The sequence below is a fragment of the Rattus norvegicus genome, chromosome 18, assembly GCF_021556685.1.
Source record: "Rattus norvegicus strain SHRSP/BbbUtx chromosome 18, alternate assembly SHRSP_T2T, whole genome shotgun sequence".
NCBI lineage: Eukaryota > Metazoa > Chordata > Mammalia > Rodentia > Muridae > Rattus > Rattus norvegicus.
Window position 1 is genome coordinate 34,994,660 of NC_141551.1, and position 21,658 is coordinate 35,016,317.

At 41.0% G+C, this 21,658-nt stretch overlaps 1 protein-coding gene across 35 annotated transcripts in view; it reads right to left on the bottom strand.

The window, feature by feature from the left end:
• The window catches only part of Ppp2r2b (protein phosphatase 2, regulatory subunit B, beta), a 427,050-nt gene that overhangs the window by 268,491 nt on the left and 136,901 nt on the right, over positions 1-21,658 (bottom strand). For 27 of the 35 annotated variants that reach the window (NR_073588.2, XM_087593354.1, XM_087593352.1 and 24 more), the window contains one exon: positions 19,954-20,059. The exons of 2 other annotated variants lie outside the window; for them this stretch is intronic. Coding sequence is in view for 7 of the 33 variants with exons in the window: in XM_087593352.1 (XP_087449478.1) it covers positions 19,954-19,969 (16 nt within the window). In the remaining 26 variants the exon portion in view is untranslated. Of the gene's footprint in view, positions 1-5,451; positions 5,526-19,953; positions 20,060-21,658 lie in introns of those variants that run through there. 6 more of the 35 variants (XM_087593326.1, XM_087593355.1, XM_087593341.1 and 3 more) reach the window with 2 other exon arrangements.

The window sequence follows — 21,658 nt, forward strand, 5'->3', positions numbered from 1 at the left end:
TTAGTGCTGCCTGCCACACCAGCTCTGCTTCCTGTCACTGACCTCTCTCTTCCCCACATGCTTCCCATCAGATCTGCCAACTCTAGCTTCAGCATCTATCTGTAATAGACCAGTTCTCACCCACCAACTGCTATGCCATGCTGCTCTGGCTACTGAGAATGTTTCAAAACTAGCCATTCTCCAAGAACCCCTGTAGCAGTCTGGTGTGCCTTCACTTTTTTTTTAACATTTTTAATTTAACTTTTAAACTCTCTCTCTCTCTCTCTCTCTCTCTCTCTCTCTCTCTCTCTCTCTCTCTCTCTCTCTGTGTGTGTGTGTGTGTGTGTGTGTGTGTGTACTATAGGTTTGTACATATAAGAGCAGTGTCCACACAGGTAAGAAGGCATCAGATTCCCTTAAGCTGGAGTTATAGGACATCATGTGTGAGCCTCATGAAAAAGGCACTGAGAGCTGAAAGGAGGCCCTTGGCAAGAGTAATACAAGCTCTTCACAGTTGAGCCTGTTAAAAGCTAAGGTTCATGACCTCTACCGTGGGATACAGGCAACAGGAAAACTAGTCCTCTAAAATGTGAATCACCCCATGCCACTTTTCTGCCCCTAACCTTTGATTCCTATATATTTGGACCAAAAGCTTTTTGAGATGTTGGAAGGATTGGGCTCTGGCTATAGTTCTATTTTATCTTCCTCCTGGTAGTACCACTAAATACTCCCAACTCCTCTACTGATATGGGGGTATCCTAATCTCTCGTTAAATATTACAGGGTGATACTCTCTTCCCGGAACTGTGGGGCACGTGAACTGTGCCACCAGGATCTGGCATAGAACTGGCAAGGTAGAATTTGTCCAAACGCCAGATATCTCAAAGCTTGAGATTTAAAATTTCATCTTGAGACCAGCAGGAGCAGGACGAACTCCCTCCTTGTTTTCAGTGCCTGCCTCAGAGCAGAAAACCCAGGGAGCCCTAACCAGGTGCTCAGGTACTCAGTCATGTAGCCCAGCACCTGGAATGCCCTCTATGCTAATGAGGCATCTCAGTAACCTTAGCCTTCAGCCAATGATCTTTGCCCACTCTGGATATTCTCACCCCCTTCCCCAAAACTATACACCCCTTGGCTCATCCCTAGTAAAGTGTATGTATATAAGCCCTACCCTGAACAAAGGTATAAGCCAAGCTAAGATCATCTCAGAGAGCTATTTCATTGAAGATCACTGGAGAAGGCTTTGGCCTAAAAGAGTTGAAGCACTAAGATCCTTGGAGAAGGTCTTCCCTCTTTCTCCCGCCCCCATGGCACTTGTTCTCAGCCAGACCAGGATCCTGCTAGTTCCAGACTCTACTTCGTCCTTCCAGCCAGGTGTGCAGCTGGACACCCTAAGAGGGAGAAAGCAGAGGATCTGGAACCCCAGCTTTGTCCTGGCCTCTCCTTCACCCTTCCCATCTTGGTGTGCAACTGGGTCACTGGGCGGACTGTGGACTCCACCCATTCCTGTCCTCTTTGAACTGATGTCATGACGGCAACCTCCGGACACCCCAAGAAGCAAGGTGGAACCCCAAACCACCCAGAACCTCTGCGTTTGCTTTCCTCTCTGACCTCAAGACCATGGACAGACTCTAGCATAGCTCGGCAGTTTGCTTCTTTGAAGATTTGTCCCAATATCAACCCCTCTGGGATGCTTTACTCCATCAAGGCTCCATCTGGCACAATGAGACAGTATTTGTTTGTTTGTCTTTGGTTACTACAAAAGGAGAATATGATTTTCAGGACAATAGGATGCTTTGTTTCCTATACTTAGCACCTAGAATAGTGTCCTGCATGGTTCATTACCCAACCAGTGGGTAGTGGTATCCTGCATTTCAGACATTTGCATTACAGTTCACAACAGTAGCAGATTACAGTTATAAAGTGGCAACAAAATAATTTTATGATTGGGGAAGCTGTATTAAAAGGTCACAGCATAAGGAAGGTTGAGTACCACTGCTCTAAGTTATCTTTACTTTACTTTTGAGTATGGGTCTCATGCAGCTCAGGCTGGCCTCAAACTCATACCTGAGGGTACCCATGACTTTCTGTTCCTTCAGCCCCTTCCTTCCCAGTGCTGGGATATACACATGTGCTACCAGGCTTAGTTTATATAGTCCTGGGGGATCTAACCATAGTTCTTACAAATGCTAGGCAAGCAAACAACCTATGACATCTGACCTACATCCCTAGCCTTCTAATGCATTCAGGAGCGTTTGTTATAAAAGAATAAATATGAATCAAGACAGAGAGCAATGAATGATAAACATAAAATGTGTCGTGAAAGTATTTGCCTTAGCCCCAATGGCATTGTGGCCCTCTTTGTGCTTCTTGGATATAAGCTATGTTATCCATGTAGTTGGTGTGTTTTAGAATGGGAAGATAGCCTTAGGGCACCTTAGGCTTGAACTAGCCACAGCAAAGCGACTGCTTGATTGGGACTGGGAGCTTTGGGTCACATGATTTTCCTTCTACCTAGTTACTGAATCCAGCTCTGTGGCATTCATTAATGACTTTGCAATGCCTATGGAGCCCGTGCAGTGGTACCCCAATGCTAAGTGTTAACACCGGGCTTAGAAAAGCTCTGGTGGCTGGTCATACCCTATGTAGGTTGTCATATTAATGACAAGAAGATAATACATACACTGAAAACAAGGAAAGCTTTGAGACACTTCTGATCTTGCTCAATACAATTCTTCCTTGGCTGACCTCTTAATATATGCTTTTCTCTGTAGTGAGCCATGACTATGAGTATGACAGTATTCAATGAGTTTTGCTAATCCCCCTGACAAATCACTGATACTGGGGTTAATTTGAGACATCCTCTCTGTGGTTAGTGCTAGGCATTAGGGTAATCTTGAGAACAATGCTTTCAATTTTTACAGCTTGCCCAATTCTGGGTAGTGTGAAATATTTCTTTGACAAGGCTCAAGTTGAAAGGTGGGTTTCCAGATCATTAGGCCTGTATTATCATCATTTTGCTGAGGGGAAAACTGAATCATGGAGAAAGGTAGAGACTTGTCCAGATTACCTGGTGATTTAGTGACTGCCCGGAAGTACAACACCTGTTACACTGTATATGCTATCTCCAACCTAAAACACATACCAATGATGTAAACAACACAGCTCTCACCCAAGAAGCCCAAAGACCAGATTGCTTGTAGGGGCTAAGCAAATACTTTCACTACACATTTTACATTTATTGTTCATTACTTTATGTCTGGATTCATCTTTATTCTTTTATAGCAAACACTCTTAGATGCATTATAAGGCTAGGGATGTATTTGGGCTATATGGGCTCCCATGCTCCATCTCTAGAATGTCTGATAACTTTCATTTGGGGATACATATCTTTTATCTTCAGAGGGCTAACAAAGCTATTGAAAGCAGGGTTGTATCTATATATTTAGGAGTGTGTGTGTGTGTGTGTGTGTGTGTGTGTTTATTCAGGAGTGTGCATCTATACTTGTGTATATCACAATTAAACAATAAAGGTCATGGATTTGAGAGAATGAGGGAGCATGGAAAGACTTGGAAGGAGGAAAAGGAAGTGAGGGGAAATGATGCAATTATATTTTAATTATTTTTTTCTCACCCCAACTCTGTAAGTCAGTAGGCACAGTCCTATACAAAAGTACAAAGTAGCTGGTTTTTTTTGCTTGTCCTTCTGCCTTGTCGTCGGCCATGAAGGAGATGTAAAAGAATAGTATCAATCCTTCTAATAGACAGAGAGGTCTGAAGAGGAAGTCTTTCTGTTTACTAAGGACCAGCTCCAACTGGCCCCTTCTCACACCTCAATGATCTGCTACTCTCTCTGTCTTAAGTGGGGAACTGTGAACCACAGGCAACTTTAGAAGCCAGAGGAAGGAACACATGGAAAATTCTGCCAATCATGTCAGAAACATGGTGAAGAGCTCAGGGTGTTATACAAGCAAGATTGTCCTAGTTATGAGGACACTGGTGTGGCAAGTCATAGAAGACAGAATTTAAGAGCTATGTGGACCTTGAACTTGTAAGCAAGGTTGTGTGTATTTTTAAACTCAATAAATATTTATGGAATAAATATGGAAGGGAAATAATCATATTAAACATCCCTCAAATAGAGACCTTACAATTTCCATTTGGCACTCGATGGTACCACAAGGACTGAACAGAAGATAAAGACGGAAGCTTATGAATTTACATCTGAAAAGCAGCCCAGACCCTGAGCAATAACTTTAACATTTTGGGATCAGAGACCTTTTTGAGAATTGAATAAAAGATGTGCACTTCTTCCCCAGGTGTGTGTGGTGGTGAGACATGGGACAACAGTGCTTGAGCTCACTGCTTCCAAATGCTGACTCATTAAGTCTGCTTCACATAGTGAAGAATAAAGATGCTTGTGGGCCAAAGGAAGGTATGAGCTTGAATACAGGTTTAGAAGCATGTCACCAAGTGCCTCTGTGAACACTTCAATGGGAGGAATGACAGGAGGTATCACATAGAGGGCACTTACTAGTAATGGAACAAGGTTAGATAGGTATCTCCAAAGATAGGTAAGATGTGAAGCAAACTTCAAGGCATGCCTTTTTGAGAACCACAGTGGTTCTGAGTTCAGATCTTGGCTCTAGTATTTCCTAGCAGAATATGGTAGGTGATTTAATCTTGTTGTCTTTTCATTTCATTTGCCAAAAAAACTTCGCAGTGGTCACATCAAGGGGTGGTTGCATGGTCTCAAACCACACATGTTGTGTAATACATCCAATACTGGTGGGTGCCTGGTATCAAATGTGGGAACTGTCATTGCACTGAGCTCTGTCACTGCCCAACATGGAGGCTGGTTTAATTCGCTTGTCTATTCTTAAAGTAATTTGATCTTCTTGTTTTTATTTTTCCAATTTGCTCAAGGCCATGGTTTTGGGTCAAAGCAATATGAAGTTGTCTTCTGAGTGGGCTTGTCCTGGAAGCATATCTTCACCTATCACTCAAGCATGCATGACTTGCTTACGATGTACTTAGCATTAGCCTTTGAGACACTGGCAAGGAGCTCACACTTGATTAGAGAGATAATGTTTGAAATGTATGTTCAGGTGATGGATGCTCCACAGTGTAAAGATTTAGAGGCATTGACCCAAGTAGGGCGAGTGTCAGCTGGCAAAATGAATGCATAAAATAACAGGTCTAGGCTTTGAGACTGGTTGTATAACAAATACGTAGGGTCCACTGTAAAGTAAACTCACAGTCCTTTGTTCACAAAGCGTCAGGGACTTTAAGACAATAATAGTGGAGTGTGATTTTAAGCATGAGCGATGTCTCTGTGAAGGCCTTGTGCTACTACATGTGCTGTAGACCAAGGAGATGGCCCTGCCTTGAAGGACAGGAGGACTCAGAGAGAGAGAGAGAGAGAGAGAGAGAGAGAGAGAGAGAGAGAGAGAGAGAGAGAGAGATAGATTACCATCTTTCACGGTGTCCAGATCGATGGTTGAAGTGCTCCTATCTCTTGTCTTTCAAATCCCAGCTCAGCCCCAGCTTAGAGAAAACAAGACAGAATGAAGAGCTCAGACTCAAAATTCATGAGGCAAGGGTCAAGCCTGCATCCTACACTGAATAGCAGGCAATGTTCTTCCTTTCTCTGCAAGTCAGTGGGCACCTGATTGGAAAACTCCCACAAAGGCTCATCACCAGACTTTACAAATACAGAAGGAGCTTAAACCACTATGTCCTATAGTAGCACCAAACTCTTTATAAAGAACATTCTTAGTAAAGTTTCCTTAACTTCTGCAGACTTTAAATAGGACTTACTAAATGTGCATTCACACACACACACACACACACACACACACACACACACACACACACACATACACACACCTTCCAATAGCCCCTAGCCAACACAAACACAGATGTGTGAACGTATTATTCCCCACCCCAATTTCCTATTTAGCTTTGTCCTATATGAATTTGATTTCTCTTACTCAATGTCTTCTGGTCCTCAACGCTATGTTTATGTTGTCTTCTCTAAATTTCAGCATGGCCTTCCCGATTACAGACCTGGTTCCCATAACTCTAATTTGAAAACGCTGCATGGAACTTTCCTAAACCCAAAGCCACAGATTTATCAGTGTGTTTTGGGGTGTCATCTATATGTAGTAAAAGATGTACAGGATCTGAAAAATACTCCCAAACTCTACAAAACAAAACAAAAACCTCTGCATGATCCTAGTTAGGGCTTCTCTTATTGTGATAAAACATGACCAAAAGCAACTTGGGGAGCAAAGGGTTTATCTCATCTTATACTTCCAGGTCATGTCCATCACTGAGGGAAGTCAGGGGCAGAAACTCAACAGAACCCTGGATGTAGGAACAGAAGCAGAGGCCATGGAAGGTCCCTGCTTCCTGCCATGCTTTCCGTGCCTTGCCAAGTTTTCATTCTTATATGCTATAGGACCACCTGCCCAGAGTTAGTGGTACCTGCAGTGGGCTGGGTCCTTCCACATCAATTATTAATTAAGAAAATGCTCCACAGACCTATCCACAGGCCAATCTGGTGGAGGTGTTTTCTTAGTCAAGGTTCCTTCTTCTCATATAACCCAAGCCTATGTCAAGTTGAGAAAAACCAAACCATAACAACTAGGATGATTCTTTGATTCAGTCCTCTGTGAGAGGTGTCAAATTCAAAAAACAGAACTCATGTTATAAAGAAGTCTATTTAGCCTTTTAAATTGTGGAGCTTTCTGCAATAACAGTATACTTAATAGTGTAGTATACTTATGTGCTATAGACTAGTTTTATTTTGCTGGCCTGAAAGATGACTGGCTCTTTGGCATCCCTTGTGAGCCTCTATAATCAATTCCCTCCTTCCCAGAGTCTCTGGCTTTGTATGTCTCTTCCTCCCCAAGTCCTAAACTCTAGAATCAGTGAACTATTTCCAGTTTTTGGAGACCTTTGAGCTTTGCACTACTGTGCTGTCCGCAATATCTGCCTCTCACTCATCCTTGCACTGATCCCTGGCCATGTATCACTTGTCTCTTAAGGCCTTGAACAAGCAGTATAGATATGATATTGCTAGCAACTGCTTTCTACCTTACTCCCAATAGTTGATTACTTCTTTTGAATTTTGTATACAAAATGATGTTTATGAAACAGTTTTTGGGTAATAAGTGCTTAGCAACATATTGTATTATAGACAACCCCTCAAAAGGCTTAAGGTAGCTAAGGTGCACCTGGGAAGAAAGAAACAGAGCAAGTAATTCATCTCTGTTGCTGTCATTTGAACACTGTGTACTTTGCCTATTTGTCCAATCCAGAAGCTCAGTGGCCATCTCTACCATTTCCCTTTCTCTACATCCAGAGTAGCAAAGGCCCATACAGCAATTCCCTTTGAAAAGGTCTGTCTACAACTGTCCGCTCATGTAGCCATGAATTCAGCTCAGAACACAGTCACTTCTCAGCATGCTTTTTCCCATGGTCCCCTAGCAAAGTTTCCATTTCCCGTGCAGCATTCCCTAAAGTGCAAATACAAGTGGTTCAATTACCCTCCAACAACCTCTAAATGCTTCCTATAACTTAGAGAAAGACAAATCCAAGGGCCCTTAATACAGATCAACAGTCCATACCATGGTGGGAGCAGAGAAAGGGAAATGGTGTTGATGTAACATTGTGAAGAGGTTGGCTTGGTCTGTATCCATAAGAATGGGAAGAGCTGGTGAGTACTTTTCTACTCTCAATTCCATCCCTTAAGGTCTCACAGTCTACACTGGGATCCTTGAAGAATCCATGAGTTTCCCAGTTTGCCACATGTTCTTTAGATTTCTGGGCATTTGTATGTATTCTATTTCCTTTGAAATTCTCTTCCATTCTTCAGCTCAACTGTTCTGAGCTTCCTAAACACTGATATAGGACCATGCTGTCCCGCTGTGAGCTTACACATCTGGGTGTCTGTCGTTTTAGAGAGTCTTTGTGGCAGTTCTGTGTCTTACTCTTAGTTGGATCTGTGCTCGCTTCAGAACCAACACAGAGTTGTTGGTTTGAGCGTATCATTTTGAATCCATTCGTAACGAATCATATAATGAATAAGTAGATGAAAGAAAACTTAGCTAAAAAGGGCAACGTGTGTAACACAGGAGAAGAAAGTTAAGGCTTTATATCTTGTCTGTTTGCTTTTATCTCAAACACATTTTCCCCCTTTGTTCCCTGAAGCACCATGAGGTTACTCCAACTGCCTTTGCATTTTTCCTTCCTCTTGGGAGTTTTCTTTGCTCTTTTACCCATAATTCAAGCTGCCCTAATTCAGAGCACTCATCCTTTTGCAGGATTCTCACTGATACAGACCAAGCCAACCTCTCCACAGTGCTTTGTCAACAGCCTGTTTCTCTTTCTCTGCTTCCTCTATGGTACAATTGTGCCTCGGTGTCTGTGAATGACAGTACATGGTCAGGTCAGGAGAGAATGATGCTTGTTTTTTACTTAATACTTGGTCCCAGTGGCTTTCGACAGTACCTAGCAAATAAGCAAGTTTATTCAATGGAGGCACAAACTAAAAACTTGTGTAGGGCTCAGAAGGTGATAACTGTTTATTAAAATAAGGCCTGAAACTTTTTGTAAATCATTTTTAAATAATATGCTTGAAGGAAAAAATCATTTCTACAAACTTAGCAACATATGCATATTTTCATGTCTCCTTGAAATATGCTTTTATCTCCATTGAAATAAATGTTGTCAAAGGAATCCTGTCTGCCAGGTTCCTGGACTCCACCTCATTAGGCAAATAAGTAGCTGCCGAGTCAATGTCCACCGCAGGAGAGCACAGGAGGCTAACTCGTCCATCCCATAATGTGCTCTAATTGGGACACACTGGTCTGTCATGTCACAGCATAGTCAGTGCTGTTTCAGTAAGTGATTATTAAAATGGAAAACAAACAGTCCCAAGGAGTCATGACTGTGTGACACTTGGGGCTAAATAATACTATGTGGTAGCCTGGAGCAGTATTTCATAGTGAGGATGCCACAAAGGTAGAGGCGTTGGAATATTCAAAGAGATATTCCAAAGCCTATGGAGTCACATAATATTTGATCTGTCTACAAGTATCACATTTGTGTGTGTGTGTGTGTGTGTGTGTGTGTGTGTGTGTGTGTGTGTGTGTGGAGAGAGAGAGAGAGAGAGAGAGAGAGAGAGAGAGAGAGAGAGAGAGAGAGCAGGCCATGATGTTATAAAGCCCTTTCCCCTCACAATCAGGTAAAAGAAGCTCACCAAGCAGGCTGAGGCATTGTGCTCATTTTTTCTTAGGCATAGCTTTGCTATCACTCAAATCTAACACCCAAGGAAATGTTTCTGGTTATCACAGGGACAATCAAATCTCTGAATTGTTTCTTATAGCCTGAACAGTGTAGCCGATCTGAGACTTCAACCCAGCATTACTTGACTTTGCTTCAGTAATGATTCCCTTATATTTAAATCATCCTGGAAATATACACACATATACACACCTATCCAAACCAACATATACATGTGTGTGTATTTGTGTGTGTGTATGAATGAATGACATGAAGTAAAATTTACAATGACAAGGAAACAAAGGAGACTAGTGGGCAGAAGAAAGGATGGGAAAGGGCACGCAGGGGAGTGACTGTGCATGGGAATATGTTTATTGAATATTGTACAACTGTATGACATGTCCTTGTATTAAAAAGTACCATGTGCAGTGATTATATACAATAAATTAAAATATATTACAAGGAAAATATAGACTATTTCTTTGGATAATAATAAAAGTTATGTAACCCAATGAACATCCCAAGCTTTAGCAGTAATGAAAAGAGTTGTTAATAGCACAAAGCAAGAAAGTCTATGAAATTATTTGGAAAAGCAGAGATTCATACTATCAAGAACAATGACTTTAGTCTTTTAAAGGTGATTTTATTTTGTGTGTATGGATGCTTTGGCTGTATATATATTCATTCATCATGTAGTGCCTGGTGCCTGTTGAGGGCAGAAGAAGGGGCTGGGCCCCCTAGAATAGAAGTTACAGACAGTTGGAAGCTGCCACTTGGGACTACAAATTGAATTATGTCCTCTGAAAGAGCAGCCAGGACTCTTAAGTGCTGACCTTCTCTTCAGACCCAGAAGACTTTTTTATTTTGAATTTTTAAAAGTGAGACAGGGTCTCAGTATGTATCTCTGGGTGGCCTAGAACTTGCTATGGATTCCAGACTGGCTTCAAAGTCATAGAGATACACCAAACTCTGCCTCTCAAATTCTGAGATTAAAGGAGTGTACCACCCAGGGCTTTTGTATTCTGAAACAAGACTTTCAGGATATAGAAGTAGATGATCCAAGGAAGTCTGGGTTAGTGCTTTAAGTTGTTGCTGATGCTCCTTGATATTTGGATAATCCAGAAAAGAAAACTAATGTCAAAAGGTGAGCTGCATATATGTTTACTATCCCCTTACTCCCAAGCTCTCTTTAAAATTATGGCGAAGATATAAAGTAGATCTAAATTCACAAGCAGAGAATGGAAGGAAGCTCACGGGGGGGGGGGGGGTACTGTGGATCTCAATGCCAGAGAGAGAAGAGATGAGGTTGGCAGAGGACAGGTGAAGAGATGAGCTAATGAGGGCACTCACTTTGCCCAAACCTGGAAATGTTTTAGGACTTCTGAGTACCCAACATGGTGTGAGTGAGGCAAGGGCTGAGATGGGAGGAGGTGAGACAGTGATTTCCATAGAGAGTTAACTTAATTAGCATTCGGTGCTCTATATCCTACCCCAGGGTGATATAGCAGAAGGTTCTAGGGTGATGAGGGTGGGGACTGATTCTCCAAAGTGCTCTGCAGTTGGGAATTAGAGTTTTTGAAAGCATGCTCCGAGCACACACACACTTGAGTGGAACCAGCCAGTGGAGAAGCCCTGTTGATATCCATTCAGCCACTCTGAGAATGAGGATGGGCTCTTTCATATGATGTGATCATGTGAGCTCATCTACTCAACTGAGAAAACCCATGCTATGAAGAAAAACTGGGATACATAGACATAAAAAACAAATATCGGGAATATAACAAACCTTAATTAGTATATGAAGAAATTATTTAAAGGCCAATAAGCTAACAAATCAAGAACAGGATGCTCTAAAAATAGCTGCATGAATGCTAGTGACATGGCTTTGTGTGTGATGGCCCTTACTGTGAAACTTGAAGATCTGAGTCCCCAGAGTCTATAGAAGAAGAGCACAGACCTATCCAAATTTATCCTCTAAATTCCATGTTATGTTTGGGCACTCAAACACACACGTGTACACACACACAAACACACACACACACACACACACACACACACACACACACACACACCACAGTAAAATAGATAATAATACTACAGGGAAAAAAGTGTGGTTTAAAAAAAATATATGGTTAAAGTGTCTGCTGTGTGAACCCAGTGATATGAGTTTGATCCTGGGAACCCAACTAAAGGCAGAGAGAGCCAGACTCCACAACGTTGTCTTCTGATCTCCAACTGTGTGCTGTGGCCTGCATGTCCATGTACACACACATACAATAATAACGAGGATTTAAAATTTGAAAGCAGGAGAAATAAGGGGAAAATGTCAGAAATAATAAAACAAGTAACTAATCTGAGAGTGAAAAAGCAAGTGATTATTAAAGGCATTCATTATCAATCTATTACCTATCTGTCTATCTATCTATCTATCTATCTATCTATCTATCTATCTATCTATCTATCTATCTATTATCTATCCACCATCTATCTATCTATATGTGTTAATATCTGTGTGGGGGTGAGGGCTGAAAAGGGGTTCTGAAGTGTCGATATCAATAGATAGCTGGTTTGCTTTTTTTTTCCAACGTGAAAAGGTTTAATGAGAAAAGAAGAGTAGAAGAGCAGAGGAGTAGAGGCCGGCCATGAGCATGTGGAGGGAAGGCAGAAGGGGAATGGGGAGGGAAGGGACAAAGGGGAAGAGGGGAAGAGCAAGAGCAAGGAGCAAAAGAGCTAGAGAGGTGTTTTATACACACACACACACACACACACACACATATTAATTTATATATACATATATACATACTCATTTATGTATTCCTCTTGCTGAAAATAAGACTTGTCAAGAGTAAAAGTATTATTCTCCTAGTATTTTAAGAGATTTAAAACTACATAATTATTGTATATTTTCCCAACACTAAGGATCTTTTAAAATTAATTAATTTTATTTTTATTTTTTAATTTTTATTTTATTATTATTTTATTTTATTTATATATTTTTGTTTTTTTTAAGGCAGGGTTTCTCTGGGTAACAGTTCTGATTATCCTGGAACATGCTTTGTAGTCTAGGCTGGCCACAAACTCACAGAGATCCCTGCCTCTGCCTCCTAAGTGCTGTGATTAAAGGCATGTGCTACAGTAAGGATTTTTTAAATATCCAAAGAGTTTTTTTTGAAGAAACAAGAGATTGTTTTTATGCCAACAACCATGAGATTGTCACTGAAACTTTCTTGTTAGCCATGCTGATCTTTTAAAAACAATGAAGCAACAACCTGAAATGCCCAGAAGAAAATCACTTTCCGAGTAAGTTGTCTAACAATTCCCTTACTGAGTGGCTCAAGAATGGAGAGTTCTTGAACTCTGCCTTCCCTTTGCTCAGTGCTTTACTGTAAATGTATCTGTTAAGGACAGTATTGTTCCTCCTTCTCAAGATCTGTTTCTAACTCAACCCTAAGAATTAGGGTGAGAAAAACATCAGAGTTAGAAAACGTATATAGGTCAATCTGCTATTCTTCATCCAGACTGTGTCCTTGGGCCTTTGAAACAAACAAGGGCAGAGTAACTTGCCAAAATGAAGAAGGTACAGAGTGAATGCAGGGAACCACCCATCACAGAGCCTCTGGGGGCAAGGGATAAGCCAGAGCCACATCTAGAGGAGCATCGTGTCATTGTCACTACCTTGGCAGCTCTCAAAAAGTGAATGCTTCAGCTGATAGTATGAGTAAGCAGAGTTGAAGTGATTCCACACATTGAGAGATTCTTCTTTGAAAATAAGATACAGAATCGAAGTGCTTGTTGTAGATTGCTGGCATATTGGCATTGACTGAAAGTATCTGTTCAAATGAACTTATACTGAAGTATATCCCCACTATATCCCTGAGTTTTTTATATTAACTCATATTCTGATTCCACTTAGATTCTTAAGACATAAATGCAGTCATCTGCCATTATCTATAGACATCAAAATCTATAGATGTTTGAGTTCCATATAATACACAATATATATATGTATATATATTTATTATATATAAAATACACACACATATTTAACCTCCCGTGTACTTCAAATTGTACTATAAATAGGTTATTTATAACTAATGCAATGGAAATGCCATACACATAGCTGTTATACTATATGATTTAGGGAGTGATGATAAGAAAAGTTCTCTACATGTTCAATCTAAATTCAATTCTTCCTGAACATTTTGCATCTGCAATTAGTTGAATCCATGAGCACAGAACTCTTAGGCAAGGAAGGCCAGTTATGCTTAACATATTTCATGATCTAGGTGTCATGTTAATTGTGTGCTGTCCTTGACCTCAAGAAGTTTTGGTCTATCTAGTGTGGTTGAAAAATTTAACCCCCATCCGGGGTTTCTACCCCAGCTTTGACCATTCTTCCCAGATAAAAGACACACAGAACCTTCATATTCATAATAGGCCTTAATTGGCTCAAGAGCTGGGCAGATATCTGTCCTCTATGCTATTATTTCTATTTCCTAGCCAATAATCCCATTACGTAGTTTGCTATATTTCTTCTGGGCTGCTCTTAACTCTAAACTCCAATTAGCCAACCCACATGGCCATTATTTTGAGGTTCTTACCCCATGGCTGCTTCTTTTCTCCTCTCATGGTTCTCTGATCCCAAGCCTGGGCACCATAAACCCCACCTATATCTCTTCTGCCCAGCTATTGGCTATTGGACATCTTCATTTACCAATCAGGTATAACTTGGGGGGTAAGGTCACATATCCTCTGGGTCTTTGGAGTGGTCTCTGGGAGCAACCAGTATTTAGCATAACAAAAGCCCAAACCTCTAGAGTCAAGAAGACAATGAACAGAGTTAGGTGAAGACAAGAACTTGAGGAAAAAGAACTTTATAAAATGTTCTCAAGCAGGCTCTCCCAGAAGGTAACACCTCATGATGCAGAGAATCCAGGTATACAAGGGGCTGGTGTGCATGAACAATGTAAGAAAACACAATCCGGGTGCAAATATCATTAAATTGGAGGAAGTTTGCAGGGTTTGGGATTCCAGCTGAAACTGGGACTGCACACAGAGGATCAACACAGTTCATTGTAAGAGACTGGAACAAAATCCAAGGTGCAATGGAAAGTCTTTGGACAGCTCAGTCCTCAAGGTGAGTGCAAGTTGGACTCACCACGTGCAAAGGCCAGAGACATCTTAGTATTGCCAGACTGATGCTACCGTCCCGACCCTCCAAAATTTCCATGCCTTCTTTCTCCCTCCTTCCCAGTAAACATTTACTGAGAATCTATGCTGTGAAAACACTTTATGAGCCCCCAAGGGGTTAAGTGAGAAAACATTACTCACCACATTCTTAAATTTCTTCACCCCTACATCCAAATATTAGGTTTACTCTTTGATCTGTCTTGTGAGATCTCTCTCCAGTTCTGCCTGACTCAGGCTTTTAGTTCTGCTCATTTAGTGTCAGAAATGAGTATACTAGGCTACTGCTATTACTAACAATGTCTACTATAGTGTTTCTAATATAAACAGAGCTTTATAAACTGCAGGCTTTGTTCCATGCAATTTACATCGTCACAGCTAATTGTCACAAAAATCCTGAAGACTGGCTTGTGACATATGATGGCACATTGCCTCCTTTTTTTTTTTTCTTTTTTCTTTTTTTTCGGAGCTGGGGACCGAACAAAGGGCCTTGCGCTTGCTAGGCAAGCGCTCTACCACTGAGCTAAATCCCCAACCCCGGCACATTGCCTCCTTAAATATGGTTTTTGAAGCTTATTTTTCTCTGCCTTCCTTCCAGTTCATTCTATGCATTTTATTGACAGTCTAATTGTCCCCACAACAAGAAATTGTTCCCAAATCAAGCTGAAAGTCACCAGTGCTCTGGAAACAACATCTCAATTTGCTATACTTAAACCAATGTATTTATAATTTCTTTCTTGTGATAGTTCTCAACTGTGGTCAGGGTACTTCTGGGGATTCCTAAAAAACCCTGCAGGGCCTCCACACATCAGATCTGCCTTCATAACACTGAGATGCTAGTTGCTGTTTTTTGGCTCACAACGTCTCTTAAATATACAGAGAGTAAAGTTTCCTCAAGGCTGCACAAGGTGGAAATCATAATTGAGTACAGAAGTAGATACCAGGATCTGGCTGTATTCTATTAAACCAGGTGTTAGAGATATTTCAAAAACAAAAACAAATCATAAACAAAAAACAAAATAAACAAAAACAAAAAAGAAGCAGTACCACTTTCTTATAGTTTTTAACAGAAAAATTGTGAAAGGAGTTCAAAGTTTGACCAAGGGACGTAGGACTTTGAAGCCTCCAAAAGGTATACCCACTGAGTCTCTCTGATAAAGCTTTTCTTAGTTTTAGGTCCTACAGAGGAGTGGAAGAAGTCACAGGCAGGGAGTGGGGAACCTGCCCAGTAAACAGTGGAAAGAATACAGTTCTTCGAGGTCTGGTGCATATCCTGGAGGGACTGCAAGCTTCCTGGTGAAACCTAATGTCTAACCAGCACGGCAGCCAAATGGTCATCCTAATGACAGTTCATGTCAACTGGCTGTCCTCAGTATGAGATGGGAGACATGGCTAATAGACCTCTCCACCCCCGAGAGGAAAGCTGAAGCAACTGGGAATACATTTGTAGGTCTAAAGGTGGCAGACCTCAAAATGACACTATTGTAGTCACCATCACCACCAAAATCTCAAAATAGTCAAAAACCAAAACAAAAACACAGATACAAAAGGGTGACATATAAGTCTTGCAGAAGATATATTTAAATACTTTAACCTAAACATTTAGCAAAACTATTTTAAAACTCCTGTAGTTCAAGAGTTAAAAGATAATCTAAAACACTTGAACAAAAAGACATACACATGGCAAACAGGTTTCTGAAAATATGTTGGACATTATTAATCTCTGGGGAAATGAGTCATCAAATACCACTATAGTCCTGCAGCCAGCATGGACCATGGTGGGGGAAATCACCATGGAGGGAGAAATCTGCTTCTAAGATACATTCTGATTCCAAGTCCAGGAAACTGCAGCACTCAACATGCCCTCAAATCCCATGAACTATCCCAATCCCATACTAAAGTAAATTATAGTTTTTTCTTTCAATACATCTATTTTGGTAAATTGTTTATATGTGCATTCAGATGAAGTGGGTTGGATCTTACTACTTAACCAGACAACTGGTGGGACACCAAAAGCCTTGTACATTTCCTGTCCTGCACAGTTCCCAAGTCGTAGCTGAGGGTGTACAGTTTAGAGGAATGTGCTTGTGGACACAGACCAGGGTGGGGCCCGAGCTCTGAACAAGCTTCCCTTAGTATAAAGCCTGTGTTCCTAACCTCTCTGTTTGTGTGTGAGCATTCTCAGCAGTACCTGGAGGTGGCCCAGTGAGAACACAGATGTCCAGAGAGAAGTGAGATTTCCTTGGATTAAGAGAGGGAAGGAAGTAGGAGACTGCAGGAAGAGGTGTCTGAGTGTGAGTGATACTTCCTCTTTCTGATGACTCATTATTTCCAGAATAGAAATTTACATAGGGAAGTAAGTGCTTTTATTTGGGGTCCTACAAGCCTGAAGAATTCCGTCACATTAAAAACGTGGACAAGAGCAAGGGACTCCAAACTCGGCTGGGTCTTGAATTCTACTCATTTGTTCAAAGAGTGTTCCTGGATTTTTTTTATTCCAACCTCAGTACACTTCAAGGAATGACAGTGTGACCTTTTTTCCTGTCCTGAAGACCAGGGAACATTTCCAGACCGTTATGCACATATTACCATCCTCTTAAGGGGTCAGGAAAGCCCTTCATTTCAAAATCTGATTTATCTGCATTCATAATCTTCCTGTTACCCGGGTGATCTGCATAATAACTTGGCATACACCATTCTTACCCGTGCTTTCCAAAACACGGAAAGAAACCTCCAGAATAATGGACAGCATTAACTGTCTTAAGCAGGAACCCATTTGCAGATTAAATTTGCCGAGAGGTCAGCTTGCAGCTGCCACCGTGTTGCAAGCCTCACGTGTCACGTACTGTGACACATCTTGAGAAGAGCCAGGGTCTTTTCCAGTCTGCTGATTCTCCGTTTCAATTAGAATAGATTTAGATTCCCCAAGCTCTAGTTTCTAGGTGGCCTTGTACAATATTATTAATAATTCAATCATACCTGGGCTGCTATCAGGTCACATTTCTACCATCCCACGCATACAAAGACTGAGCAGATTAAAGGGCTACCCCATGGCTAATTTCTTTAGCAGTTTCATATCTGATTGACATCCATTTATCTAATTGCTGCTAGCCGATTTAATTTCATTTTGTTAGCTTAAAATAAATGGGAAAAACCTGTTTACTTTTTAAATATTTGACTCATTCTTTCTCATCGCCTGAAGCCTGTTAAGATATTCCAGTCCATGCTGCGGATCTCATATTTATCAGTTTTCATTTTCCAAATTCATTTCAGCCTTGCCTCGCTATTTACAGTTTGAAGTCTAATATAAAGTTTAATCTTTCACTGCAAATAATTTCATGTTCGTGTGATCCCAGTAATGACGAGGGCATCAGAGTATTAGCTGGGAATCTTAGAAAGTTTTAGAGACAGACCTTTGCGAGCGCTTTGTTCTCGTGGGTTCTAAAGTTAGTTTAATCATTTTAACAATGTGGTGCCTTGGGCAGGTTTCTTCACCCAGGTCTGAGATGAGGGTGTGATGATATTTTTTTGGATGCAGAATATTTTTAGAGGGGGCAGGGTCTCACCATTAAGAGCCGTGCAAGCATAGCCAGCCAGTACTTGTATACCCCAATGCATCTCCTTCCTTAAATCTCTACGGTTGCTTTGCAGCACCCTCCCATTCTATTTCCAGCCCCGATCTCTGAGCACTTGTTGCCTCATTTGTAAAAGAAGGGTAGTAATAGAAACCTTCTTCATGGCTGTGTAGTGGACATGGCCCAAAGTGACTCCTTTTCAATATTATTACTAACCATGTATTTTACTGTGTTACATGAGGTTTCCTTCTTAATTTATATTTTTGGCGGATTTTTTTTTTTGCATCTTCACATTTGTACACTTTGTGTACTGACCACTCATGCCTACCACCTCCCTACAGCCCCTAACCATCCTCCACTCTCTGTTGTCTCCCACGTTCAGGTTTTTGTGCATTTCCATTTTATGAGGTATTAACCAAGGCCATCTATGTGCCCATGGGTTTGGAGCTATTCATTATTGTCTGGTGGTCTCACAGAAGGTATACAGCTGAAGAAATTAATCCCCCTCTCCCAGAATCTATGTCCAACTCATGGCTTAGAGGTAAAGGACAGAGCCCCGTAGAGAGTGCAGGTGACTATAGCTCTCATTCAACTCATGAATGGTATTTAGGTAATCATTTGTCCAATTGGTTGTTACCTCTCCCATTCAATAAGTTCCAGAAGGGCTGGGATTTGGTTTTAGTTCGAGGTTGGTTTACCATCCCTATGTAATCAGCAGGTGCACAACAGATCACTTGATGGATAAAAGTCATATTTTCACTGCCCTACTTGTGATAGGGACACCCTTGCCAAGGACAAGCCATGTTCTACATCACATGGACAGCCATTTCCTTACGTACTGTGTGCTCTGCTTGCTTTTCTCATGGTGAACTCTGAATGCCTCCTTCCACTATACTGCCCATTAAATCTTACTTCATTTCAGGAGAGCTACATCCTTTGAGTGTTTATTGGCTCATCAGTACTGGTTGCTATATAACAGGTAGCATATTACACAGGGTTGGGTTATAGACGATCGATAAAGCCACATTCTCCACATTCAGAGCTCCTTCAACACACTGCGGGGTAGATCCAATGCACCTGTGACTATAAGACACTAAGAAAGTGAATACACTTCCTAGGAACCTATGGGATACCTCAGGAAGCGACCTATTAATTATTGTCCTATCATTGGAGGAGACAGTGGCCACTTCCTAAATGAGGGTCTGTTTCTCCTTTCCTCTCTTCTCTCTCCCCTTCCCCTATTCGTGTTTGTGTGTGTGTGTGTGTGTGTGTGTGTGTGTGTGTGTGTGTGTGTGTGTGAGAGAGAGAGAGAGAGAGAGAGAGAGAGAGAGAGAGAGAGAGAGAGAGAGAGAGAGAGAGGAGATACTCTTTCTTGTTGAACCTGATGCCATGGATTTGGCTAGACTGGTTGGTTAACCCCAAAGTCCTTCTGACTGCAGACAACTGCCCTGCGTTTTTGCTTCCTTCCTTCTTTCCTTCCTTTCTTTCTTTTGCTGGGGATTCTACTTAGATCCCCATGCAGAAAGCATAGCACTGAGCCATCTCTCCAGCCTTGAATCAGTTAATACATGAATATGAGTAGGGATTAGTAACATGAATAGTAGAAGGGAGAGAATGAATATTCTGAGAAGGGCAGAGGAAAGACGTTGAACCATTCTGCATGCACTCAGAGTTGGCACACACCAAAATTTCTTTTATTCTTTTAATTGCTCATTTGTTTCTTGGCCCCTGCTTTATTCCTAAAAAACCTTAAGTTACTCCACTATGTCAAATACCAACCAGATATGCAAATATATTTGTAAGACAAAAGACAAGCCTTGTGCACATTCTGTTTAGGACTGTATACTGATATGCTTAGATTCTGTGTATATCTAAGAAAAGTTATTAAACATATGTCATGTGACTAACCACTCAGTAGATACCTGAGAAAAGCTTCATTCAGGCCGCTTGTCCTGTGGAGAACTTGTCTGCCCGGGAAGGACGTAAGGATTTTTGCTGTGACTTCAGAGGCATACTGCAAGCCTCAGGCTTCAAATAAAAATGAGGCTAAGTAAATATCCATTCTCGTTATCAGTACTATCATTGCCTAATCAAGATGGTAGGAAAAAGCAGACAGGAAGGACTGATGCTTAAGAAAATACTCTGTTTGAGGAAGGCAGTGAGGGAGCCTTGGGGCTTACTCTCACCCATCAGTGTGACTGACAATATAACCCAAACTTTCAAATTAGCTCAATAGTCAAGTCAGAAGCATCCAAGTGATATTCCCACTTGGTAAAAATGGAGAGGAATAGAAGTTCCTATATATCACCAGGGAACAATGAAATTCCATTTCCATCTGAGCCTCTGTACTTTTTGATGTCTCAACTTGCAATGATTTTTCCTCCCCAAATCTGTCATATTAAAATGACTCACTCAGTTTCCTAATCTCCCATTGACCTTTCCCTGAAGGACCCCACAGAGCACAGACTTTGATTTATAGATTCACATCAATTTTGGAAAGGTAAAACTGAATTGAACAGAGTGGATTGGAAGGACTTGGCCTTCCTTTCAAATACAGTAAATGTACTTGAGTTGGTAGCTCAAGTTCAAGGCTTACAAGCTAAGCTCATAAATCCTTTCATGAAGCAAAGTGAGACTCTAAGGAGAAATGTGATGGCCCAAAGTTCCTCATCTTCATATCTCTTATGTTCCACAGAGGCGACGCTGGCTCAGTGCTTTCTGTTTCCTCTCACAAAGCCCTTGGTGAGGTTTTTTTTGAATCCAGGGGCTAACCTAACTTCAAATTTCTGTGGTTATAAAGAGCAGGGACAATGACAATGCAGAGAGCAAGTGGGTTTGAGAGGCAATATTAACTCTGTACAAATGAAATCACAACAAGAATAAATATTTAATTCTAATGTTTGGAAAGGAGGATTTCCTTAAAAGTTGATTTTAATGCATATGTAAATTAATTATGACTCATGACATTCCTTGCACAAGTCATAATTTCAGAAAATGATGCAATCACTTAAAAACAATATTGACATTTTGAGTGTTACAATAGTCTTAAAGATGTATTGCACCGTATTTTCTCTCTCCACAAAGAGGACCTTCCACTATGAACAAGATGAATGGCAGAGTACTGGCCACATGGCTCCAGTTGGTCATACTTGTGTGAGTTGGGTTTCAGAGATGACTATCGATAGAGTCCTTTGGGAAGGAGCAGTTGGGAGGGGTAGCAGTTTACAAAAGTACTCCCTCGGGACCCCTTCATACACACACAAGTTAGTGATTTTTGCATTTTCTTAGAAACCATTTTTAAGATCTCTGGACACATTCTAATTTAGTATATGCCTGTAACCATTTGATTTCCTAGTGTGGCTAGCTAAAAGTAAAAAATTGAAAATCTGAGATATAATTAGTCATTCAAATGACTAAAGAAGTTACTATGGATCCATCTAATTATAATTAAAAAAAAAACACACATCCATAGATGACACTGGTGAAGAATAAGTCGCATGATGGAGTCTAAGGGAAGGGACTTTATGAACAATGAACTACTGTGTTTGGCTCCATTGTGCCATAAAGACATAAGTTTAATATCCCAGATAGAATCTCCAAGGAGACTTGGCAGGAGCTGATACATCT